The sequence below is a fragment of the Ursus americanus genome, chromosome 17 (assembly GCF_024610735.1).
Source record: "Ursus americanus isolate L20-20 chromosome 17, mUrsAme1.1.p, whole genome shotgun sequence".
NCBI classification, from domain to species: Eukaryota; Metazoa; Chordata; class Mammalia; order Carnivora; family Ursidae; genus Ursus; species Ursus americanus.
In genome coordinates, this window is record NC_142143.1 from 55086854 (window position 1) to 55112997 (window position 26144).

A 26144-nucleotide genomic window follows, 5' to 3' on the forward strand; every position below is an offset into this window, starting at 1 on the left:
AAACACTCCCCCGGAACACCTGGCCATTCCGTTCCTCAGAGACCCTGGACTCCGCAGCCCGTCTCCACTTCACTTCTTGGTGACAAAAGTTCACTCCCTTCCTCAGAAGCTCGAGTGTGAGAGAGTTTGTGGAGGAAGCAAGGGCCCAGAGAGCATGCAATTACCCCAGGGAACCGCAGGCCCATGGGGAGTTCCTTTCATTTCCAGCCAGAGAAAGGTAGTCAGGGTGTCAGCAACCCCCACGGCAAATCCCAACACTCCATAATCCACCGGCTGCTTTTATCATTGGCCGCATCTTTGGCCTTGTGGGAAAGGTGAAGGGTGTAGCGGATGGGATGACAAAATGTCAAGCCCTCCAGGCTGTGCACACCGGGACTCTAGAAGGAGACTCTCCAGGGGGCTGCGGGGAGCTGCTGCCCTTTTACATCCCTGCCACCTCCCCAGCTCAGCTCGGGGGTCCCCACCTGGATTCCTGCCCCCCTCCACTGTTGCCACACACCCCGCCCCCCTCCTTTTGTTTGCCTTAGCGCAGCTGGGGCAGACCAACTTTCTCCGTGGGAGTATCCCAAAAACCAAAGGAAAGCAAAAAGGAATTTCCTATTGAAAGTACCAGTGATTCAGTCTAGCGAGGTTTCCAGAACTCGGTTTTCTGATGATCTTAAGAGTCCATCCTCATCAAACCAAAGATCGCTTTCCTGCCCCAGCCTCTCCCCACTCTCCCATTCTGAAAGATTCCACTGTAGCTTCAGATCAGCGTTTGAGATTCCTTCTAAGACTCTTGCCTCCAGGTACCCTGTAGTCCCTTCAGAACTCAGGAGCTGGTTCGTGAGAACGTACCGAGCACTTCCTGGGGGCCGGGTGCTGGGCTAAGAGCACGAGACACAGATTTTGTTCAGTACTCACAACCACCATGGGAGGCCAGTGCGATTATCCACAACTTACCCCTGAGGAAACAGCACTCGAAAAGTTAAATAACTCGTTCACAGCCCCGCTGAGTAAAGAGGGGAGTGAGGATTTGAACCCAGCATTCCGACCACATCTGCCCTTGAGGGAACGTCTCGGATCTTGCACTGGGGAAGCGTTCCTCCCCGCAAGATACCCAAATGGATCTGGGGAAGCAGGATTTCACAGGTCTACACACTCATATTTCTCCATAAAACAGGGTAAGCATAACACGCAGAGCAAGCACCCGTCTACATTCAGAAAGAAGAGGGTTGGTCTCAGAAACTTCCTTCAACAACAACGGAATCTCGCTTTGACGTCTGGAGACCCAGGAGTTCAATGGCCTCTAGCTCACCTGGGAGCCGGTGGCATCTTCAGCAGAAAGACTGTGTATCTCAGAGATGGAGAAAAGGGAGAAAGGGGGAGGCGAGGGGCCCCGTGTCTGCATTTGGCAACAGGGAGGAGATGGAGAGACCTACCCAGACCCACTTACCCTGGGCACGGTAGGAAGCTGGCGCGGGTGGGCGGCAGCGCCCTCTCTGGGCCTGGCAGAAGTGACACGGTGTGGCAGGTGGGCGCGGGGGTGCAGGCGGCAAACAGAAGCTGCAGCACGCTGTGGGGGGGAGGGTTCAGCTGGAGGCCCCCGTGATGGGGTAACTTTGTGCTGTGCACTCGGCTTCTGGGATGTGAGGCCAGAGAGAAGGAATAGACATAGAGGAGGAAAAAGAGGGCAACACAGAACTACAAGTGTTTCAGTCCTTGGCAGGTCACTGGGCTTTGTTTCTCTGTCCTGGTCTCTTCCTGTGCACTCCAGTCCCCACTGGGGCCACCTGGGGGGGGGGATGCGGAGCCCAGAACGGGATGGGAGAGTGTGCACTCCACCCTGAGGACAACACGAAGCCTCATGCCTATTAGAGCCCCCACCCCACCTACCCCCTGAGAGAAAACACTGATTGATGGATTGATGGTCCAGTTCTTTATTGAGAAACCTGTTTGTTCAAGAACATGGTGGGTGGTTCTGTACCCCACCCTTTTCAGTGGGATCATGTCAGAGGTGGTGGGCAACTTTCTCCCATTTCCTCTGAAACAGAAGCGAAGGCACCTCAACTCGGAAGCCCGGATTGCAGGGAACAGTGTGGGCAGGGAAAGGGGCAAAGAATCCCAAGCTGATCCAAGGGAAGGGGGTGGCCCTGAAGAGCAGCTCAGGTGGGGTGGGGGGGACCTGCTGAACTGCCCCACTCTTCATGCTCTCCCCACCCTCCTTCACTCAAAAGATCTCACCAATTCTCTAGGGAGGGAGGTGAAAGGAACCGACAAGTTAGGGGACTGGTATGAGGGAGCCAGGGAGAAAGGAAGGGGCAGTGGGGAGAAGCCTGGGAGAGCAAACCCCACAAGCCCGCGAGGTCTTGGGTGGCTCTGAGCAGTGGCGGCCAGGGCGGGGGCGGCGTGCTCACGCCACCGCCCCTCTACACCCCCCAGGCAGGAGGTGGCAGGAGGCGACAGAAGGCCAGGTCCACAGCTCAGCTCTACTCTGCTGTTTCGCCTTCAGGGCCCCGGGGTGCGGGTGGGGGGAGGAGGCAGGACCAGTCTAGGCAGGCTCTGGACTCCCTGGCCGATGGCAGAGGTGGTCTCAGAAGTCAAACTCCTCCAGGTCCCCGGTGCCCTCCCCGCCACGAGAGCCCCACACGCGGCGGTAATTGCTCTCCAGCTCCTTCTGCCGTTGCCGCTCTTTCTGCGCCTCCTCTGCTCCCTGCACCTGCGGGGCGGGTGAGGAGGGGTGCGGTGAGCGGGGTTGCAGGTGGTGAGCCAAGGGCTGCGCTGGAGGATGGGGGCACAGGCCGCGTGGGGAGGGCGGGGACCATACTTCGTACTTCGCAAGGGAACACCCACCCAGCCGCCAGAAATTCCAGCAGCTCAGAGGTGGCGAGGCTGGGACCGGCCAGGAGGCCCCTGGCCATGCTCTCAGCTCCGCGGTGCTAGATCCGGCCCCGGGGGTAGGCTGCCTCTCACCAAGATATTGAAGAAAATCTCCTTGAGGTTTCTTGTGTCCTCGTCGGTCAGCCAACGTGCGTCCTCCTCTGTCCCTTCTGCCCCTGGTCGCACGATTTTGATTTCAATTTTCCCTGGAAAGGAGCCGAGTGGGCAGTGAGAGGAGAGGAAGGATGGGAGCCTCTGTGCAGGGCCCTCTGCCTCCCAGGTCCCCAGCGAGGCTTCCAGTCCGCCTTGACCCAGCCCCTCCACCTCAGGCAGCAGGCCCTGCCAACAGCTCTTAAGCCAGCCAGCCCCAGGGCCCACCTTCCGCCGTGAGCCCCTCCCTCTCCAGCAGCTCTTTCACCAGCCCCTCGATTTGTTTCAGCTGTGGGTTTTCCCGGTTCATCTCGAGGACAGTCAGATCCTGATTGGGGCCTCCGTGACGGAGCCTGGTGACCCGGACCCGGACTCTGTGCTCAGGATCCTTCTCTTAGAGGGGGGACACACAGGGAGACACAAAGCAGAGCCGTGACTCCGGCTTAGGGGCCACGGCCGGTCACCCTCCCTAAGCCATCCGCTGGTTTGGGCAGTTTTGCATCACAAGCACAGAGATGAACCAGGGCCCAGAATACATCAGCGCCCTCCCCTTCGAGCCTATAAAGCTCCCTCCACCAACGCACCCCACCCCTGTTCCCTCCAGGCCAATAATTCTCTGTCTGGGCCCTACCGGAAGTGACTGTGTTTTCTGAAGTAAAAATCAGGCCACCTGGGCCAACAAAGACGTTTTGTTTTAAGAAGCAGGTGGGAAAACTGTGCTTTGGTACTCCACATGCTGGTACTCGAAAGACATTCCAATGTTTATAGAGATAGTGGGGTGGACGGTTTGAAAATAGAACATTCCATTTGGAATGTGTGATCTCATACGACCCTGTGGAAGGGAGATCAGGGGGTGCAAGAAGAAGCAATAACTTCAAGTCTGTCCAGGCAGCCGGCTTAGGAATGGTGGGCCTGCCTATTCACACCCCACCCGCTGGGGCCTCTCCCAGCGCAAAGGGCTCACTGTTGATAACCTGCGTCCTTCCCCGCTGTGTGGTCTCCAGCACACAGGCCCAGTCGCAATCGTTCTGTTACTGTCCCTGACCACCCACTGTGCGCCAGGAGAGTGCTAGCCACTGGGGGCACAGAAGCAAGCCAGAAACCAAGACAGATATGCTTTAGAAGCTGCTTCCCAAAACGATGAATGAATAGGAGGTAACCAGGCAAAGGGACAAAGGCCGTGCGAAGAAGGCAGGAGTGAAAACAGTGTTCCAGAAAGAGGGAAGGGAGTAAGCTCCCTCAGAAGGGAAAGAACAGGACGCCCTCCAGAGTCCACAAGCTGAGGGACAAAGACAATGGGCTTGATTGCCCCTCCCTGACAGCTCTTACCTGCTGTTTGGGGGGAGGGGGGAGGCTTTTGGGGGACGACCCTCCTTTTCCTGTGCTTCTTCACCAGCTCTGGACTCTGTTTTTCTTCCAGCCTTTTGATGAGTTTGTTGAGAGTGGACGTCAGGGCCAGCATTGCGCGATCACGCTCGGATTCCTTCTTCAACCCGTCTGGGTCCAGCTCCTTCTCTGTCTGGAATGCCCAAGGCAGGAGTGGAGAGTCAAGGGTCTGGGGAGTGAAGGTCAGTGGTCCATGCTCTACAGGAGAGTGACAGCTAAGTCTCAGCCCCCTCTCTGATCCCCTTTCCCTACTGTCCCCCCCTTCGTTACGTAAACAGCCCTCTGGACGCTGTGCTTGGTTCCGTTGGGGCCCCTCGGCCAGCCCCAGCAGCAGCCGGCTGCGCAAGCGTGGGGAGCTGCGCAAGCGCGGGGAGCTGCGCGTACCTCCTGGATGATGTTCTCCAGTTCCCGCTCCATGCCGGCCTTCACCTCCGAACGGAGCCGCTCTCGATCAGCCGGGAGCAGTATCCCTTCCAGCTCCTTCTCGAACTCTCCCAGTAACTGCTGTTCGTCCTCCTCCTCCTCCTCGTCGTCCTCCTCCTCCCTCTCCTCTTCTCCCGCCTCGTTCTGATGATCCGCGTCACTCCTTCCCTTCACCTCTGCGTCCCTTTGAGGGACTTCGGCAGCATCTTCTGCAGGCCGCTCTGGGCCTCCGTGTGGCCTCCCCTGCGTGGACGGGGACCGGAAGAAAGAGGTGGACAGCTGAGGCTGCAGGGGAGACGCACGGGCGGCAGACACGCAGCGGCCGGAGTGCGGTAGCAGGGGTCTCGGGAGGGAAAGAAAGGGAGTCAGCTCTGCCGGGCTCACTTCAGGCCCAGGTCAGGGCTGACCCTCTGAGTGCTCCCAGCAGGGAGGCAGGGTCCCCCCTCCCTTAAGCGGGGCCCACACCTTTTTTGTGCCACCTTTCAGCTCCTCTATCAATCGAATCAAGTCCGCAGGACTCCGGATGACTTTGACCTGCACATTGTTCTGAAAATCTGAGATGAAAGAGCAGGAGTGAACCAGTTGTGTCCTAAATTCTATTTTGATTTCCTGAGGAGAGGAGCTGAGGAGACCAAGGACAGACACGGTCCCCGCCTCCAGGAGCCACCTGTCTGGTGAGTGAGATGGGGCCGCCCCGCCCCCCGGAGAGCACTGTGAGTGGGTGACACTCGCAGGTGAGAGAGGGGATATTGACAAGCTGCTCGCGCCAGCGCTGCGGAGCCCCGCTGGCAGCTGCTCCGGGTTTTAGGGCCACATCAGAGATTCTGGGGCCACAGGCTCCTCCTCCCTGGCTACTGCTCTCCCCTTTCCACAGACACAAACCAGTTATTGTCTACTCTGTTCCAGGCACTCTGCTATGAACTACAGACTCGTTCCATTTAACCTCACAACCACCCTGTAAGGTAGGGGTATTACCCGCTGTCGGGGGTGAGGAAATTGAGGTTAAGTGAAATCACCCAGGATTACAAAGTCAGCAAGAAGAGGAACCACTGTGTCCTGCTATCTCCCTATAATAGAATGGCTGTCTGCAAATAGTATTACCTCCTATAAAAATGAATTTGATGCTGGCCTGGCGGCCCAACCTCCCCGACCAGTGTTTAGCTCCACCCCACCCCCACCCCTGCCAACCCCAGAATACATTCAACCAGTAAAGGAGACATGGAGGGTTCGCTCACCATGGGGAGGGCCCGGAGCTGGATCTGCTGCCTCAAGGTTTGGTTCCTGCTCCTGGTGAGGAGAAAAGGGCAGAGTCAAGTACGCAAGCTTGTTTATGCCTACCACACTCTTAAGGCGGTGGTTCTGGGTAGATCCTTGCCTCCCTAGGCAGGGGTAAGTCATCTCGTGATGACCTCAGCTCGCCCAGGGCCAGCCTCATCAGAGAAGTGGCCAGGAAGCTGGCTCTCACCTCAGCCTGAGCCTCCTCCACCCCAGGGGTCCGCTCCTCTGGCTCATGAAGCATCTTCCAGAAATCCGACTCCTTACTGTCGTCCTTGGTGGGGCGTGCACCTGGGATACAGAGAACAGGGAGGAATCTGAAAGGAGGGGAGAAATGGAAGGGAGCAAGTAGGATGGGGTGCATTCTCCTTCACTACTGCTAAGGAATCAGGACCCAGAGTACTTCCTCCCCGTCCCCAACGTCAGTCCAGGACAGTAAGACCGGGGAAGGGAAGAAACGGGCGGGAGGTTTCGTGGAACAGGGGCCACAGGGTCCTACCTGCTCTCTTTGAGGGCACCGCTCCCACCTGGGCCTCACTCCACACCTGCGGCTCCAGGTCTTGCTGCTCCTCCGTGACTTTATCTCCATACTGCCTTGAGTCTACTGAGAAACAGCGTGTGGGCAGGACGAGGCCTCGTGCCCCTGGGCTCTCAGTCCCCTATCTTCCGCCGCTCCCTGCCCGTGTCTCTTCCTCCTCTTCTTGCCCTTCTCACTACTCACCAGTTTGCCTCTGAATGTAGGCCATGTACTCCTCAGGCTGCAGGGCAGGGTGACAGAGAATGGCCTGGGGGGCGGCACTGGGGGGAGGCCGGAGGAGGGGGTGGGGGCAGAGCCGAGGAGTCCGAATGGTCAACACGTAAGAGCAGGACAAGGGCTCGTCCACACGATCGATGTAGTCCCCCGAAATGCCAGCCCCCTCGTCACAGAGGAACTGCCAGGACAGAGCAGGCAAACAAATAATAATTACCACTAATAACGAGCTTTTGTTCTTGGAGCCGCTGCCTGTTTTCAGCACTTACTGCGCGTCTGGTTCTGTGCATGCACTGTGTGAACGACGCTTTACAGACATTAGCTCTGTTAATTATCACTAAAACCTAGGGAGGGAGGGATTAGTACCTCAACTTTGTGGCTTAGGTTTGCTGCCGATAAGGGACTTGGTCAAGTTGACCCCTGGTAAGTGGTCAAAACAGGAAGAGAATTCAGGCAGTTTCCCTGGAGGTAACCAGCCAGTTTGTGGTTCACATCCTTGCTTTGTGGAAATACAACATATATATACTTATACGTATCTGATAGCTACACATATTTACATATATACAGCTGACCCTTGAGCAAGGCAGGGGCTTGGGGACACTGACCTCCCCCACCGCAGTCAAAAATCTGCCCAGAACTTCTGAGTCCCCCACAACTTCACTACTAATAGCAAGAGCCCAAGAGATCACTTGTTACTGTGACATACAATCTACTGGAGGCAAACTGCTCATGGGGAGATGATTAGCACCATGGAGTTTTAAGCCGATACCTGCAACACTTGAGCTCATCCCAGCAGCAACAGGAGGTGGCTAGGTGCCAGGGTTTCACGCTGCCATGATTCAACACCGCACCCTTATGTGTGTACATTTTTCACTACTGTGAATGGCACCATATATGGTCCACAAGTCTGTGCATAAGTTTTGATAAATTTTAACTTTTATAATAGATTTGTGTATATGATAGCAAATGATAAAATAGATTACTGCCTACATATATTTCATGCATTCATGACATACCTAACTTAATTTTCTCAATATTTCTAGGCTTATGTGGTTCATCTGTGAGTTTTTTCAAATTGTCATAATTTTCCAAAATATTTACTGGAAAAAAAAAAACCCGGCTTATAAGTAGGCCCACACAGTTCAAACTTGTGTTGGTCAAGGGTCAACTGCCCTTGTATGTATTTGAAATATATATATTCTTTTTGTGTGTGTATACATGTATGTGTATGTGTATGTATACGATTTAAATTCTTCTCTGCAAAAGACAATATTAAAAAAGAAGAAAAGACCTCAAATCAGTAATTTAACCTTCTACCCTAAAACACTAGAGAAAGGAAAGCAAACTAAACCCAAAGCAAACAGAGGGAAGGAAGTAATATAGATCAGAACAAAAATAAGTGAAACAAAGAATAGAAAAACAACAGAGAAAAATCAATGAAACTAAAACTTGTTTTGAAAAGATCAGTAAGTGACAAAACTTCAGCTAGACTTACCAAGAAAAAAAGAGAAGACTCAAATTAATACACTACTATATCAGGAGTGAAAGAGGGGACACTACCATTGACCTTACAGAAATAAAAAAGAATTGTAAAGAAATTGAACACCTACATGCCAACAAATCAGATAACTTAGATGAAATGGACAAATTTCTAGAAAGACACAACTACCAAAACTGACTCAAGAAGAAATAAGCAATATGAATAGACCCATAACAAGTAAAGAGATTGAATTAGTAATCCAGAAACTAACCACAAAGAAAAGCCTGGGCCACATGGGTCTATTGGTGAATTCTACCAAATATTTAAAAAACAATAAATACCAATCCTAATCAAACTCTTCCAGAAAAAAGGAGGGAATATTCCCCCAACTCATACTACAAAGACAGTATTATCACCCTGATACCAAATCTAGACAAACCTATCACAAGAAAAGGAAACTATAAGCCACCATCTCTTATGAATAAAGACCCCAAATTCTCAACAAAATACTAGTTAATCAAATTTAGCAACATATAAAAAGGGTTACACACCAGACCATATGGATTTATCCCAGGAGTGCAAAGTTGGGCTAACATAAACAAATCAATTAATGTAATTGATACACCCTATCAACAGAATAAAGGACAAAAACCATACGATTATCTCAGTGGATGCAGAAAAAGCAGTTGATAAGATGTGACACGTCTTCATGATTAAAACATTCAACAAACTTGAAATAGAAGAGAATTTCATTAACCTGATAAGAGGCATCTATGAAAAATCCACAGCTAACATTACACTTAATGGTGAAAAACTGAATGGTTTCCCTCTAAGATCGGGAATAAGACAAGGATGGGGCACCTGGGTAGCTCGGTTGGTTGAGTGTCCAACTCTTGATTTTTCAGCTCAGGTCATGATCTTGGGGTTGTGAGATCAAGCCCCCACGTTGGCTCCAAACTGGATGTGGAGCCTGCTTGAGATTCTCTCTCCCCCCTCCCTCTGCCCCTTCCTCCCACCCCCACCCCCAGATCTCTCTCTCTCTCAAAAAAAAAAAAAAAAAAAAAGGAATTAGACAAGGATGTCTGCTTGTGCCACTTCCATTCAACACTGGGCTGGAGGTTTTGACCAGGCCAATAAGGCAAGAAAACGAAATAAAAGGCATCTATATTGGAAAGAAAAAAAAATAAAACCATGTCCATTTACAGATGATTTTATATATAGAAAATCCTAGGGGCCCCTGGGTGGCTCAGTTGGTTAAGTGTCCGACTTTTGATCTTAGCTCAGGTCTTGGTCTCAGGGTCAGGAGTTCAAGCCCCACACTGGGCTGCATGCTGGGTGTAGTGCCTACAGGAGGGAGGGAGGGAGGGAGGGAGGGAGGGAGGGAGGGAAGGAAGGAGAAGGGAAGGAGAAGGGAAGAGAAGGGAAGGGAAGGGAAGGGAAGGGAAGGGAAGGGAAGGGAAGGGAAGGGAAGGAGGGAGGGAGGGGAAAGGAAGGAGAGAGGGAGGAGGGGGGAGAGGGAGGAGGGGGGAGAGGGAGGGGGAGGGAGGGGGAGGGGGAGGGAGGGAGGAAATCCTAAAGAATCTATTAAACTATTGGAACTAATATACAAGTTCAACAAGGCTGCAGGATACAGGAATCAATTGTATTTCTATACACTGCAATGAACAATTAAAAAAGAAAATAATAAAAAAAATAATTTGCAATAGCATCAAAAGAATAATTAGGAATAAATGTGGCAAAAAAAGTGCAAAACTTATACTCTGAAAGCTACAAAACATTTCTTAAAGAAGTTAAAGACTTAAATAAGTAGAAAGATATCCAAGCTCATAGAAGACTTAGTATTAATATTAAGACGGCAATCTTCCCCCAAATTGATCTTTACATTCAATGCAATCCCCATCAGAATTCCAGCTGGCTTCATTGCGGAAATTAACTGATCCTAAAATTCATATGAAAATTCAAGGGACTCCAAACAGCCAAACTAATCTGGGAGAAGAACAAAGTTGGAAAACTCACACTGATTTTAAAACTTGCTACAAAACTACAGTAATCAGGACAGTGTAGTGCTGACTTACAGACAGATACATAGACCAATGAGATAGAATTTAGAGTCCAGAAATTAACCTTTACTTTTATTATCATTTGATTTTTTGAAAGGTAATCAAGATAATTCAATGAGAATCATCTTTCAACCAATGATGGTGGGTCAACTGGATATCTACGTGCAAACAGATGAAGTTGCACCCCTACCACATACTATATACAAAAATTAACTCAAAATGGATCAAAGACCTAAATGCAAAACTGTAACATTTTCACGAGAAAATATAGGTGTAAGTCTTCCTGGCCTTACACGAGCTAATGGTTTATTTAATAGGACATCAAAGGCACAAGAAACAAAACATAGGTGAATTGGAAGTCATCAAAATTAAAAGCTTTTGTGCTGCAAAGGACACCATCAAGAATGTGAAATGACAACCTCAAGAATGGGAGAAAATATTTGTAAATCATGTTTCTGATAAAACTTGTATCCAGAATATATAAAGAAATCTTACCACTCAATAATAAAAAGCCAAATAATGCAATTTAAAAACAGGCAAAAGGGGGCGCCTGGGTGGCACAGCGGTTGAGCGTCTGCCTTTGGCTTTATTTTTTATTTTATTTTATTTTTTATTTTATTTATCTTTATTTTTATTTTTATTTTTTAAAGATTTTATTTATTTATTCGACAGAGATAGAGACAGCCAGCGAGAGAGGGAACACAGGCAGGGGGAGTGAGAGAGGAAGAAGCAGGCTCCCAGCGGAGGAGCCTTATGTGGGGCTCGATCCCAGAACGCCGGGATCACGCCCTGAGCCGAAGGCAGACGCTCAACCGCTGTGCCACCCAGGCGCCCCATAAATAAAATCTTTAAAAAAATAAAAAAAAAATAAAAACGGGCAAAAGATCTGAATAGACATCTGTCCAAAGAAGATACACAACTTGCTAATAGTAAAGCACATGAAAAGAGGCACCACATCTTTTATCACCAGGGAACTGCAAATCAAAACCACAATGAAATGCCACTTCACACTCACTAGGATGGCTGGAGTTTAAAAGATAAAAGCCACTGCTGGTGAGGATGTGGAGAAACCCTCATATACTACGAGTGGGATTCTAAGATGGTGCTACTGCTTTGGGAAAAGTCTGGCAGTTTCTCCAAAAGTCTACCGTTACGATCCAGCAGCTCTACTCCTTGGTATCTACCAAGAGAAATGACAACCTACGTGCACATAAAATCTTGTTCACAAATGTGAAAAGCAGCACTGCTCCTAAAACTAAAAAGACATAACCCAAATGTCTACCAAGTGATAAATGGATGACCAGGATGTGGAACAGTACTTGGCAATAACACGCAAGAAAGTACGGGTGCATGCTGCCCATGGGTGATCCTTGAAAACACGGTAAGTGAAAGAAGCCAGACACAAAGGTCACACATTGTATGATCCCAGTCACATGAAATGTCTAGGAGAGGCAAATCTGTAGAGACAGAAAGATGAGACCTTGTCTAGAGGTCTAGAGTGGAGGGTGTGGTCAAGGGGACAGTTTGAGGGAGAGTAACTGCCAAAGAGTAGGGACTTTCTTTTAGGGGGACGAAGACGTTCTGAGAGTAATTCTGGTGATGGCGGCACAACTCTGAATACACACACACCACTGAACTGCACGCTGAATTGTATGGCATGTGAGTCATATCTTTATAAAACTCTTATTGAAAGAAATACTACATAACTTCTTACTCGGCTGAAAGCAAAGGTGGCATGATCAAGATAATGAAAGAAAATAAAAGCAAGAAAGGGGAGAAAAACAGAACAGATAGAACAAAAGAGAGCATAAAATAAAATGTCAGAAGTAAATCCAAATATATATATATATATATATGTTAAAATTTTCTAAAAATACAACTATATGCTGCTTATAGAACACATTTAAGACATAAGAATATAGAAAGGATAAAAGTAAAAGGATGAAAAAATACAGCAAACAACTCAATAAAAGCTGTTATACAGTTCTATTACCACACAAGAGACTGTAAGTAAAAAAAAATTAAGACAAAGAAGGTCAATTCATAATGTTAAAAGTTCAACTTATGAGGAAGATAATTTAAAATTTTTTTAAAAGATTTTATTTATTTATTTGACAGAGAGAGAGACAGCCAGCGAGAGAGGGAACACAAGCAGGGGGAGTGGGAGAGGAAGAAGCAGCCTCCCAGCGGAGGAGCCTGATGTGGGGCTCGATCCCATAGCGCAGGGATCACTCCCTGAGCCGAAGGCAGCCGCTTAATGACTGCGCCACCCAGGCGCCCCAAGATCATTTAAATTGTATGTAATTCTTTATCTTCCTTATTGTCGGTCTCTCCCCACTACAGCAGGAATTTTTGTCTTTTTTGTTCACCAAAATATCTCTAGTAACTACAACAGCGCCTGGCATGTAGAAGCCCTTAAACATTTGTTGAAGAAATTAATACACTGCCCCCAAATACATAAAGCAACAATAGACAGAATGATAATGAATAAATTTAAAGAATAAGGAATAACAGACAAATCAATAATTATAGTGGAAGACAAACCAGTAAAGATACCAATGATTTGAACAGCATAAGTAGTAATGATAACCTGAAAGACATACAGGAGACACCATACCTGACACAGAGCACACATTCTTTTCCAGCACAAAGAAACATTCAGAGAAACTGACGTATACTGGACCATTCAACAAGTCTTAACAAATTTAAAGGACTCAAATGGTACAACAATCAAATAACCTCTGTAATTACGAGATATATAAGAAAATCAGGGAAACATGAAGATATTGAATATTTGGTAATAAGGAACTACTGTTAATTCTTTGGTCTGATATGGTATTGTAGTTATGTTTTAAAGAGCTTTTTTAAAAAAAGATTTATTTATTTATTTGAGAGAGGAGAGAATGAGCGTGTGAGGAGGGGAGGGGCAGAGGGAGAGGGAGAGACACAATCTCAAGCAGATTCCATGCTCAGTGGAGATCATGACCCGAGCTGAAACCAAGAGTTGGACGCTTAACTGACTGAGCCACCCAGGGGTCCGTACAAGAGCTTTAACCTTATAGGGATAAATACAGAAATATTTATGGATGAAGTGATGTCTGTAATTTACTTCGAAGTAGTCTGGGAATGGAGGTGGTAGTGGAGGGAGGTGGGCAAAAAGACAGATAAAATGAGACCGGCCATATTTGTTGAAACTAGATGATCACAGGGGGTCATTGGACAATTATCTCTGATTTTATATGTTTCTAACTTTCTAAAATAAAGGTTTTATAAGGACACCCTTAAATGTATATAATCCGTACCCAGCACTTACACTTTCAAGATATATTGACATGAATGTATGTATAATGTAATAATCTTTTGTAATAACAACCAAAACTGGAGGGAAACTATTTACTCAGTATAGCAATGATGACAAAATGATGGAACAGTCATCCAGTGGAATAATATATAGATGTAAAAACAAAAAATAAAGCTCTAGATGTAAGGCCATTGAAAGATCTCTAAGAATTATCGTCAAGATATATAAAACCAAAATGCAGAATGTGTGTTTAATATACTATATGTTGCATATAAAAAAAGAGAAAAAGAAATAAGATTCTCTAGTCATAACTGCTTGTGAACCGCAACGGCTGGAAGTGCACACCGAACACTAAGAGCAAGGTGACCTGGTGGGGAAGGCACCATGGGAACTGGGCAGCCGGGAGGTAAGTTTGGGAGGGAAATTTTCCTTGCACAAAAATTCCTATATTTCCTGGGTTTTGAATCATGAGAAAGTATTGTCTGTTTGAAATTTAGATAAAGATACAAATCAAAGCCACAATGAGATACCACCTCACACCAGTCAGACTGGCTAAAATTAACAAGTTAGGAAACGACAGATGTTGGCGAGGATGTGGAGAAAGGGGAACCTCTTACACCGTTGGTGGGAATGCAAGCTGGTGCAGCCACTCTGGAAAACTTTTTTTTCAAAAAGTTGAAAATAGAGCTACCCTACGACCCAGCAATTGTACTACTGGGTATTTACCCCAAAGATACAAATGTAATGATCTGAAGGGGCACCCGCACCCCAGTGTTTATAGCAGCAATGTCCACAATAGCCAAACTATGGAAAGAGCCCAGATGTCCATCGACAGATGAATGGATAAAGAAGATGTGGTATAGACATACAATGGAACACTACTCAGCCACCAAATCATGAGACTTTGCCATTTGCAACGACATGGATGGAACTAGAGGGTATTGTGCTAAGTGAAATAAATTAATCAGAGAAAGACAATTATCATACGATCTCACTCATATGTGGAATTTAAGAAACAAACCAGAGGATCATAGGGGAAGAGAGGGAAAAATAAAACAAGACAAAATCAGAGAGGGAGACAAACCATGAGAGACTCTTAATCATAGGAAACAAACTGAGGGTTGCTGGAGGGGAGAGGGTTAAAAAAAAAAAGAAATTTAGATAAAGAAATTTAAAATAGCCATAAAAACTTATAATAACTAAAGTAGTGCTTGGAGAGAAATTTATAAGAAATATTCATAAAAAAGGAAAAGCTGAAAATGAAGGAGTTATGCATTCATTTCAAGAAGTTAAAAATGGAATGGTAAAATAAATAAGAAAGCAGAAGGAAGGAAAATAAAGAGTGGACATTAATAAAATAGAAGACAGATGCAACACAGAAACTCAACAGAGCCAAAATAGTCGGTTCCCCAAAAAGAGTAATACAACTGACCAACCTCTGGTGAGAATGACCAGTAACGAAGGAGGCAAAACCCCCGAGGAATGGAAAGAGGGACTTGATCACAGATGCTACAGGGGTTAAAAAGATAATAGAAGGGTATCATGAACAACTTCATGACAGTAAATCTGAAAAATTAGATGAAATGGATAAATTCCTAAAAAATACACCTTACTACAACTGACACAAAGAAATAGAAAACTGAATATTCCTAAAATTACTAAAGAAAATCAAGTTGAAATCTTCCCACAATGAAAATGCAGACCAACATGATTTTCCAGGTGAATTCTGCCAAACGCTCAAGGAATAAAAAATTACAATCTTGAGGCACCTGGGTGGCTCAGTCAGTTAAGTGTCTGACTCTTGATCTCAGATCAGATCTTGATCTCAGCGTCGTGAGTTCAAGCCCCAGGCTGGTGTGGAGCCTACTTAAAAAAAAAAAAAATTGCAATCTTAAACATTCTTCGGAGTATAGAAAAAGCGAGAACATTTTTGTACTCATCTTTTGAGGAGTTACCAAAATGTAATAAGGACAGTACTAGAAGGAAAAACTACAGGTCAGTATCTCTCAAGAGACATATACAGAGTCCTTTAAAAAGCAGCAAACTGAATCCAGCAAGATCTAAAAAGAATAGTCAAGAATAACACATGTGACCAAACTGGGTTCGTCTTAGGAATGCAAAATTGGCTTAACATTAGAAAATCAATAAATCGTTAAAATTTCAAATGAAAGTTTGGCTTAATATTAGGGTATCAAGTACGCTAGTTTAAATCAGTTTCATATTAATAAATTCTTGAAAGAATGACCAGTTCTTAGGAATCAGTGAAATGAGAATTAAATTCATCATGTGATACCATCACACACCCAATACATGAGTAGACATGTGGAAGTCTGGTAATATATATAGGCCAGGATATGGAATGTTGGGAAGTCATACTGCAATAAGAATATGCATGGGAACCAAAACTTAGGAAAACACTCTGCAATTGGCAAATAAAGCAGAACAGGGGCCCACCTTCATATCCTGTGGCCCAGCAACTGTACGCCCAGGCAAAATTCTCCTTCAAGAGACTCTTGCACATTACATTAGGAGATACTTAAAAGAATGTCTAGCAGCAGGTTTTGGTAACAGCAGAAAACTGGGAGTAACCCAAACGTCCATGAAAGGTAATCTGGATGAAAAGAGGATGACGGACTATACAGAGGAATACGCTGCAGGCCTTTAGGCGAGTGCACTGCGGCTCCCGCCCTTGATGGGGCTGAATCTCAAACGCAGTACTGAGCAAAAGAAACAAACTCCAGATTTCGCTGTGTGCACTCTGCATGTTTTCACTCAATATGATGATGCCATTTGTATGAAGTTCAGAAGAAGGCGGCTAAATTAAATGAGATGCATACACAGATGGCAAAACTCGAGAGAAAAGCAAACGAATTCTCCTGATAAAGTTAGGATAGCTGTTAGCTCTGTCGTAAAGGGAGAGGGAGGGATGTGGTGTATGGGGCACAGAGGAACTTCTAAGGTACGGTCAGCATTCTTCCATAACCTAAGGCTATTAGGTGACTATTTCCTTTATTCATCCTTACACAACAGACGCATGTTTCATCCCATTTTATGTATTGTGGTATATTTCACAATATTTTTTAAATGCGATTAGGAAAAAAAGGACCTCAACATTAAGGTACAAGAGGAATATAAGAGGAATAATCTACCACGAAGATATCACAATTCTGAATTTATATGCGTCTACCACCGCCTCAAAATACATGAAGGAAAAATTGCCAAATCCACCATCACAGTGAAAATTTTAATACACCTCTTTCAATATTTGGCCACCTGGACAAAATAAAATTAGTAGAAAACTTGACCAATACAATTAGTTTTGAACTGAATAGAGAACACACACTCTTTCAAGCACACCCAGACCATTTTTTAAAGTTCAACAGAGAAAGTCGATAATTACCAACGAATCACTGACACAACAGCATAAAATGAGAAATCAATAGCAATTATATAAAAACAACAAAAATAAAACACAACTGTTTGGAAATATAATAAGCATAAATCTAAAATAAGTTCTCAAGCAAAGTGCAAGTAACGGTGAAAATGGGAAACACTGCACATCAAAAGCTGAGGGATGCAACACACATGGAGTGAACTGGACAGCCTTCTCCATGCATGATTAGGGAAGGAGAAAGCTGAGTGAAGCATCCCACAATTCCTATTATGGACAAAGGGACAATCTATTATACAAAGAGTTCTTATAGGTTTAGAAGAAAAAGAGCAACAATCCCTTAGAAAAATGAGCAAAGAACTTGGATGGTTGAAAGAAGAGTAAAGGCTGAAAGAGAAATCGCTCTTAAATAGGAGTAAGATTTTTACCTTTTCCTAAGATAAACGCAAGTTAAAATCATACTAAGAAATCACTGTTTATCTGATGCCTATTTGATGACTGGCCAAAATCCACAAGTTTAAAAATACACTGGGTTGGCAGAGCTGTAGGGGAACTGGCATTCTCATACATTGCTGGAGGGAGAGTAATTTACCTAAGCGGGTAACTTGGCAGTACGTACCAAAATCACACAAGTCTACTTCCAGGAATTTAACCTACATACACTCTGCAGGTACAAGGCTATTCACAGCAGCACCTGGTGTTAGTAAGAGTTAAAACCACCTAAATGTCCATCAACAGGAACGACTTAGCCAAATGACAGCACAGTGTATAAGAGAATAAGAGCAACTATAGGGGCGCCTGGGTGGCTCAGTCGTTAAGCGTCTGCCTTCGGCTCAGGGCGTGATCCCGGGCATTCTGGGATCGAGCCCCACATCAGGCTCCTCCACTGGGAGCCTGCTTCTTCCTCTCACACTCCCCTGCTATGCTCCCTCTCTCGCTGGCTGTCTGTCAAATAAATAAATAAAATCTTAAAAAAAAAAGAGCAACTATAAAAAAGAGCAAGAGTAGAGCGCTTGGGTGGCTCAGTCGGTTAAGCATCCTACTCTTGATTTCAGCTCAGGTCATGATCCCGGGGTCCTGGGATCGAGCCCCACATCCAGCTCCGTGCCCTGCAGGGAGTCTGCCTGAGGATTCTCTCTCTCCCTCTCCCTCTGCCCCTCCCCCTTCTTGCACTTTCTCTCTCAAATAAATAAATCTTTTAAAAAATAAAAATAAGAAAGAACAAGAGGGTGATGGGCAAAATGGGTGAAGGGAGCCAAAAGGTACAAGCTTCCAGTTATAAAATAAGTAAGTTAAGGGGAGGTACCGCATGGCGATAATAGCTAGTGACACCATACCACATATTTGGAAGTTGCCAAGAGAGTAGATCGTACAAGTTCTCATCCCAGGAAAAAAAATGTGTAACTGTATGGTTGACAGATGTTAACTAGACTTATTGTGGTGATCACTTTACAATACATTAAACACTGAAACATTATATTATATTATATACCTGAAACTAATATAATGTTATAGGTCAGTTATACCTCAATAAAAAGACAGACAAAAAGAAAAAAGAAACAGGGGCGCCTGGGTGGCCCAGCGGTTAAGCGTCTGCCTTCGGCTCAGGGCGTGATCCCGGCGTTATGGGATCGAGCCCCACATCGGGCTCCTCTGCTATGAGCCTGCTTCTTCCTCTCCCACTCCCCTGCTTGTGTTCCCTCTCTCGCTGGCTGTCTCTATCTCTGTCAAATAAATAAATAAAACCTTTAAAAAAAAAAAAAGAAAAGAAAAAAGAAACAAAAAGGAAAGAAGAAAGGGACGCAGGTAGGGAGGAAGGAAGGAAAAGGTAGCTATTTATATATGTATTTGGAAAAAGCTCAAAGATAAATGTTTGTACGAACATTGAAAAAAATCTCTGAGTCAGGGCACCTGGCTGGCTCAGTCAGTACAGCATGCGACTCTCGATCATGGCATTATGAATTTGAGCCCCACGTTGGGGGTAGTTTACTTACAAATAAAATCTCTGAGGAGCATGTGGGTGGCTCAGTTGGTTGAGTGCCCAACTCCTGATTTCAGCTCAAGTCATTATCTCAGGGGTGGCTCATGAGATCAAGCCTCAGATCAGCTCTGTGCTGGCTGTGGAGACTGCTTAAGATTCTCTCTCCCAGGGGTGCCTGGGTGGCTCAGCTCTTTAAGCGGCTCAGGTCATGATCCCAGGGTCCTGGGATGGAGCCCTGCATCGGGCTCCCTGCTCAGCAGGGAGCCTGCTTCTCCCTCTCCCTTTGCCTGCCGCTCCCCGTGCTTGTGCTCTCTCTCTCTCTCTGTCAAATAAATAAATAAAATCTTAAAAAAAAAAAGATTCTCTACCCCTCCCCAAACTCCACCCCACACATGCTCTCTAAAAAAAAAAAAAAAAAAAAACTGAGCATGTAAGAATTTCTATATTTGACCTGTGAGAATGTAATCCATTAAAAAAATTAAATACAGACTACCAGAAAGAATGAATTCTCAACATTTGCTGCAACATGGACGGCACTGGAGGAGATAATGCTAAGTGAAATAAGTCAAGCAGAGAAACACAAATATCATATGATTTCTCTCATCTATGGAACATAAGAACTAGGATGATCAGTAGGGGAAGAAAGGGATAAAGAAAGGGGGATAATCAGAAGGGGGAATGAAGCATGAGAGACTACAGACTCTGAGAAACAAACTGAGGGCCTCAGAGGGGAGGGGGGTGGGGGAATGGGATAGGCCGGTGATGGGTAGTAAGGAGGGCACGTATTGCATGGTGCACTGGGTGTTATACGCAACTAATGAATCATCGAACTTTATATTGGAAACTGGGGATGTACTGTATGGTGACTAACATAATATAATAAAAAATCATTAAAAAAATAAATACAGAGTTTTCTTTAGTGTGGCCATGTGCAGAACAATGAAACTGGACCATTTCCTTACACCATACACAAAAAGAGACTCAAAATGGATGAAAGACCTAAATGTAAGACAGGAATCTGTCAAAATCCTAGAGAAGAACACAGTCAGCAACCACTGTGACCTCGGTCACAGCAAGTTCTTGCTAGACATGTCTCCAAAGGCGAGGGAAACAAAGGCAAAAATGAACTACTGGGACTTCATCAAGATAAAAAGCTTTTCTACAGCAAAGGAAAGAGTTGACAAAACCAAAAGACAACTAACAGAATGGGAGAAAATATTTGCAAATGACCTATCAGATAAAGGGCTAGTATCCAAAATCTATAAAGAACTTATCAAACTCCACACAGAAAGAACAAATAATCCAATCAAAAATGAGAAGACATGAACAGACATTTCTCCAGAAAAGACATACAAATGGCCAATAGACACATGAAAAATTGCTCAACATCACTTGGCATCATGCAAATACACATCAAAACCACAATGAGATACCACATCACACCAGTCAGAATGGCTAAAATTAACAAGTCAGGAAACAAAAGAAGGTGGCGAGGATGCGGAAAAAGGGGAACCTTCTTACACTTTTGGTAAGAATGCAAGCTGGTGAAGCTACACTGAAAAGCAGTATGGAGCTTCCTCAAAAAGTTGAAAATAGAGCTACCCTGCAACCCAACAATTGCTTTCCTGGGTATTTACCCCAAAGATACAAATGTAGTGTTTGAAGGGGCACCTGCACCCCAATATTTATAGCAGCAATGTCCACAATAGCCAAACTATAGAAAGAGCCCAGATGTCCACAGATTGATGCATGGATAAAGAAGATGTGGTAAATATATACAATGGAATACTACTCAGCCATGAAAAATGAAATCTTGCCATTTGCAACGATGTGAATGGAACTAGAGGGTATTGCGCTAAGCGAAATAAGTCAAACAGAAAAAGACAACTATATAAAATATCCCATTTACAGGGCACCTGGGTGGCTCAGTCAGTTGAGCATCTGACTCTTGATTTCAGCTCAGGTGATGATCTCGGGGTTGTGGGATTGAGCCCTGCATCGGGCTCCATGCTCAGTGAAAAGTCTGCTGGAGATTCTCTCTCTCTCTATTTCTCCCACTGCCCCTCCCCCCTCACATGGATAAGTAACTCTTTAAAAAATAAAAAATAAATAAAAGATGCCACTTACAATAGCATCAAAAACTACAAGGTACTCGTACGCTTGAAACATTTGCCTACACACATAAGGCACAAATAAAAGCTACAAGGTCTCTAGAACTAACCTCACATGGGATATACAAGAGCTTTCATAGAGAAAATTAAAATCAGGCAATAAGTAAATAGAAGTATATATTATGTTCATTGGGAATGAAGAGTCGATATCATAAAATATCAATTCTCTCCAAATTAATATAAAATTCAATGTAATTCCAATTAAAATCCCCAAGAGTTTTTTCACAGAACGTGTCCAATAATATCTCAGACAGTTTTGAAGAACAAAGGAAAATGCCTATTATCAGATACCAAGACTTACTAAAAAGCTATAGTACTTAAAACAACGTGGTATTGGCATAAGAATAGACAGACTATTGAAAAAAAAGAGAAGACAAGAAGAAAATGCACATACATATGGCAACTTGATAAATGCCTGATGTGGCACTAAAAATCAGGGAGGAAAGTATGGGCTGCTCAGTAAATGATGCTGGGACAGACAGATATTCAGATGAAAAATAGGTATATTTAGGTTCCAAGCTTACATAATACATTAAATTAGATTAATTTGTTGAATTAAAGTCCAACATATGAGAAGAAAACTTCTATAATTTGAAAAATATAAATGAATAGGACCTTTCCTATTAATAAAAGGCACAAAATGTACAAACTAAGAAAAAGGTTGGAAATTTTAATATCAGAATTTTTAAAATTTTAAATTAAAAGTACATTTGAGATACTATGAACAAAAGAAAAAAACAAGCTACAGATAATGTAGATGACCAAGGAATTACATCTGAAATATATAAAGAATGCCTTCCTAACTCATTCTGTGAGGCTAACACTACCCTGATACCAAACCCAGACGAAGATATTACAAGAAAACTATAGACCAAGATCCCTTGTGAATACAAATGCAAAATTTCTTAACAAAATACTAGCAAACCAACTTCAGTAGCATACTGAAAGCATTATGTATCATGATTTACATGGGTTTTATTCCAGGAATGCAAGGATGGCTCAATATACAAAAATCAATTTGCACACTACAATACAGCACATTAACAGAATGAAGAAAAATCCACATGATCATCTCAACTGGTGTGAACAAAGCATTGGACAAAAGTCAACACCCTTGGAATAGAAGAGAATATCCTCAACATGACAGAGGCCACAAATAAAAACCCATAGCTAACGTCATACTCAATGGTGAAAGACTGAAAGCTTTTCCACTAATATTAGGAACAAGTTAAGGATGCCCACTTTATGCCACTTCTTTATTTTTTTTTTTAAGATTTTATTTATTTATTTGACAGAGAGAGAGACAGCCAGCGAGAGAGGGAACACAAGCAGGGGGAGTGGGAGAGGAAGAAGCAGGCTCCCAGCGGAGGAGCCCGATGTGGGACTCGATCCCAGAACGCTGGGATCACACCCTGAGCCGAAGGCAGACGCTTAACGACTGCGACACCCAGGCGCCCCACACTTTATGCCACTTCTATTTAACATAGTACTGGAAGTTCTAACCAGAGCAATTAGGCAAGAAAAAGAAAGGGCATCCAAATTGGAAAGGAAGAAGTAAAATCGTCTCTATTCATAGTGACATGACGTTACACATAGAAAATCCAAAAGAACCCCCCCACAAAAAAACTGTTACAGCTAATAAATGAATTCAGCAAAGTTGCAGGATATAAAATCAACCTGCAAATATCAGTTGTATTTCTGTACACTTGTAATGAACAAGCCAAAAAGGCAATTTTTAAAAAAATTTTCACTTACAATAGCATCAAAAAATAAACTACTTAGGATAAATGTATCCAAGGAGGTGAAAGACTTGCACATGGAAAACTACAAAATATTATAGAAAGAAATTATAGAAGACACAAATAAATGGAAAGACATCGTATGTTCACAGATTGGAAAACTTAACATTAAGATGGGCTAACAGACACATGAAAAAATGTTCAAAATCATTAGCCATCAGGGAAATTCAAATCAAAACCACACTAAGATACCACCTTATGCCAGTGAGAATGGCAAAAATTGACAAGGCAAGAAACAACAATTGCTGGAGAGGATGTGGAGAAAGGGGATCCCTCCTACATTGTTGGTGGGAATGCAAGTTGGTACAGCCACTCTGGAAAACAGCGTGGAGGTCCCTTAAAAAGTTAAAAATTGAGCTCCCCTATGATCCAGCCATTGCACTACTGGGTATCTGCCCCAAAGATACAGACGTAGTGAAGAGAAGGGCCATATGCACCCCACTGTTCATAGCAGCATTGTCCACAATAGCTAAATCGTGGAAGGAGCCGAGATGCCCTTCAACAGATGACTGGATTAAGAAGTTGTGGTCCATATATACAATGGAATATTACTCAGCTATCAGAAAGAACGAGTTCTCAACATTTGCTGCAACATGGACGGCACTGGAGGAGATAATGCTAAGTGAAATAAGTCAAGCAGAGAAAGACAGTTATCTTATGGTTTCTCTCATCTATGGAACATAAGAACTAGGATGATCGGTAGGGGAAGAAAGGGATAAAGAAAGGGGGGGTAATCAGAAGGGGGAATGAAGCATGAGAGACTGTGGGCTCTGAGAAACAAACTGAGGGCTTCAGAGGGGAGGGGGAGGGCACGTATTGCATGGTGCACTGGGTGTTATACGCAACTAATGAATCATCGAACTTTATATCGGAATCCGGGGATGTACTGTATGGTGACTAACATAATATAATAAAAAAACATTAAAATAAAAAAATTTTTTAAAAAAAGGTGGCAACACTACACAAAGTGATCTACATATTCGATCCCTATCAAAATCCCAATGGCCTTTTTTATAGACAGAGAAAAACCCATCTTAAAATTCATACAGAGGGGCGCCTGGGTGGCACAGCGGTTAAGCGTTTGCCTTAGGCTCAGGGCGTGATTCCGGCGTTATGGGATCAAGCCCCACATCAGGCTCCTCCACTTTGAGCCTGCTTCTTCCTCTCCCACTCCCCCTGCTTGTGTTCCCTCTCTCGCTGGCTGTTTCTATCTCTGTCGAATAAATAAATAAAATCTTTAAAAAAATAAAAATAAAAATAAAAATAAATAAAATAAAATTCATACAGAATCTCAGGGGGCCTCATATAGCCAAAACAATCTCAGAAAAAGAACATAGCTGGAAGACTCAACACTTCCTAATTTCAAAACTCACTACAAAGCCACCGCAATTGAAGCAGTGTGGTATTGGCATTAGGACAGACACACAGACCAATGGAGTAGAACAGAGCTCAGAAATAAAGCCTAACATACTTGCTCATTTGATTTTCAACAAGGGTACTAAATCATTCAAAGGGACAAGGATAGTATTTTCAACAAATGGTGCTAGAAAAACTGGATGTTTACATGCAAACAAATGAAGTTGGATCCTTATCTTACTTTGTATATAAAAATCAACTCAAGGGGTGCCTTGGTCACGCACTCGGTTAAGTGTCTGCCTCTGGCTCAGGTCATGATCTCGGGGTCCTGGGATCCAGCCCTGCATGGGGCTCCCTGCTCAGCGGGGAGCCTGCTTCCCCCTCTCCCTCTGCCCCTCCCCGCCCCACTTGTGCTCTCTCTCGCTCTCAAATAAATAAATAAAATCTTCAAAAAAAAATCAACTCAGGGGCGCCTGGGTGGCTTAGTCAATTGAGCGTCTGCCTTCGGCTCAGGTCATGATCCCAGGGTCCTGGGATCAAGTCCCCCATTGGGCTCCCTGCTTGGCAGGGAGCCTGCTTCTCCCTCTCCCTCTGCCTGCATTCCCCCTGCTTGTGCTCTCTCTCCCTCTGTCAAATAAATAAACAAAATCTTTTAAAAAATCAACTCAAAACTATAAAACTACAAAATTCTTAGAAGAAAATATCAGTAAAAATTATGACCTTGGAATAGGCAATGATTTCTTAAATATGAGGCCAAAAGCACAGGCAATAAAAGAAAAAATAGGTAAATTAGACTTCATCAGAATTAAAAACTGCTATGCACCAAAAAAACACTATTAAGAGAGTGAAAAAGCAGGGGGTGCCTGGTTGGCTCAGTTGGTAGAGCATGTGACTCTTGACCTCACGGCCGTGAGTTCAAGCCCCACATTAGGCGTGGAGCCTATTAAAAAGAGAGAGAGAGTAAAAAAGAAACCCAAAGAATGGGAGAAAATACTTGCAAATCATATATCTGATAAGCGATTAATATCCAGAATATATAAAGAACTCCCACAACTCAACAACAATAAAAAAACAAACAACTCAATTAAAAAATGGGCAAAGGATTTAAACGGACATTTCTCCAAAGAAGATAAACAAATGGCCAATAAGCATGTGGAAAGATGCTCAACATCCTTTGTCATTAGGAAAATGAAAATCAAAACCACAATGAGATACCACTTCATACCCATTAGGATGGTTATTACAAAAAACAGTAATAATAAGCGTCAGAGAGGGTGTGCATTGCTAGTGGGAATGTATACTGCAGCTACCGTGGAAAACAATTTGGCAACTCCTTAAAAAGCTAAAAAAAGAGGGCGCCTGGGTGGCACAGTCATTAAGCGTCTGGCTTCGGCTCAGGGCGTGATCCCGGGGTCCTGGGATCGAGCCCCACATCAGGCTTCTCCGCTAGGAGCCTGCTTCTTCCTCTCCCGCTCCCCCTGCTTGTGTTCCCTCTCTCGCTGGCTGTCTCTCTCTGTCAAATAAATAAATAAAATCTTAAAAAAAAAAGCTAAAAAAAGAATTACCATAAAGTATATTTCTGTCCTAGGTAAATACCCAAAAGAATTTCGAGCAGGGACTCAAAACAGATGCTTGTACCCTAATGTTCATTGCAACATTATTCACGATAGCCACAAGATGGAAACACCAGAGTATCCACCCATCAGTAGATGAATAAACAAAATACATCTATACATACAATGGAATATTACTAAATGTTCC

At 44.3% G+C, this 26144-nt stretch overlaps 1 protein-coding gene across 4 annotated transcripts in view; it reads right to left on the bottom strand.

Moving 5' to 3' along the window:
- Positions 1-1903: 1903 nt before the first annotated feature.
- The window catches only part of OS9 (OS9 endoplasmic reticulum lectin), a 32300-nt gene continuing 8059 nt past the window's right edge, over positions 1904-26144 (bottom strand). Inside the window, exons 6-15 of one of the 4 annotated variants that reach the window (XM_045789730.2) lie at positions 6815-7025; positions 6593-6694; positions 6284-6384; positions 6054-6105; positions 5284-5372; positions 4780-5061; positions 4339-4528; positions 3238-3402; positions 2953-3065; positions 1904-2698 (exon numbers count right to left, since the gene is read on the bottom strand). In XM_045789730.2, coding sequence (XP_045645686.2) covers positions 2573-2698; positions 2953-3065; positions 3238-3402; positions 4339-4528; positions 4780-5061; positions 5284-5372; positions 6054-6105; positions 6284-6384; positions 6593-6694; positions 6815-7025 — 1431 coding nt within the window. In that variant the 3' untranslated portion in view covers positions 1904-2572. Of the gene's footprint in view, positions 2699-2952; positions 3066-3237; positions 3403-4338; positions 4529-4779; positions 5062-5283; positions 5373-6053; positions 6106-6283; positions 6385-6592; positions 6698-6814; positions 7026-26144 lie in introns of all 4 variants that reach the window. The other 3 variants (XM_045789729.2, XM_045789732.2, XM_045789731.2) reach the window with 3 other exon arrangements.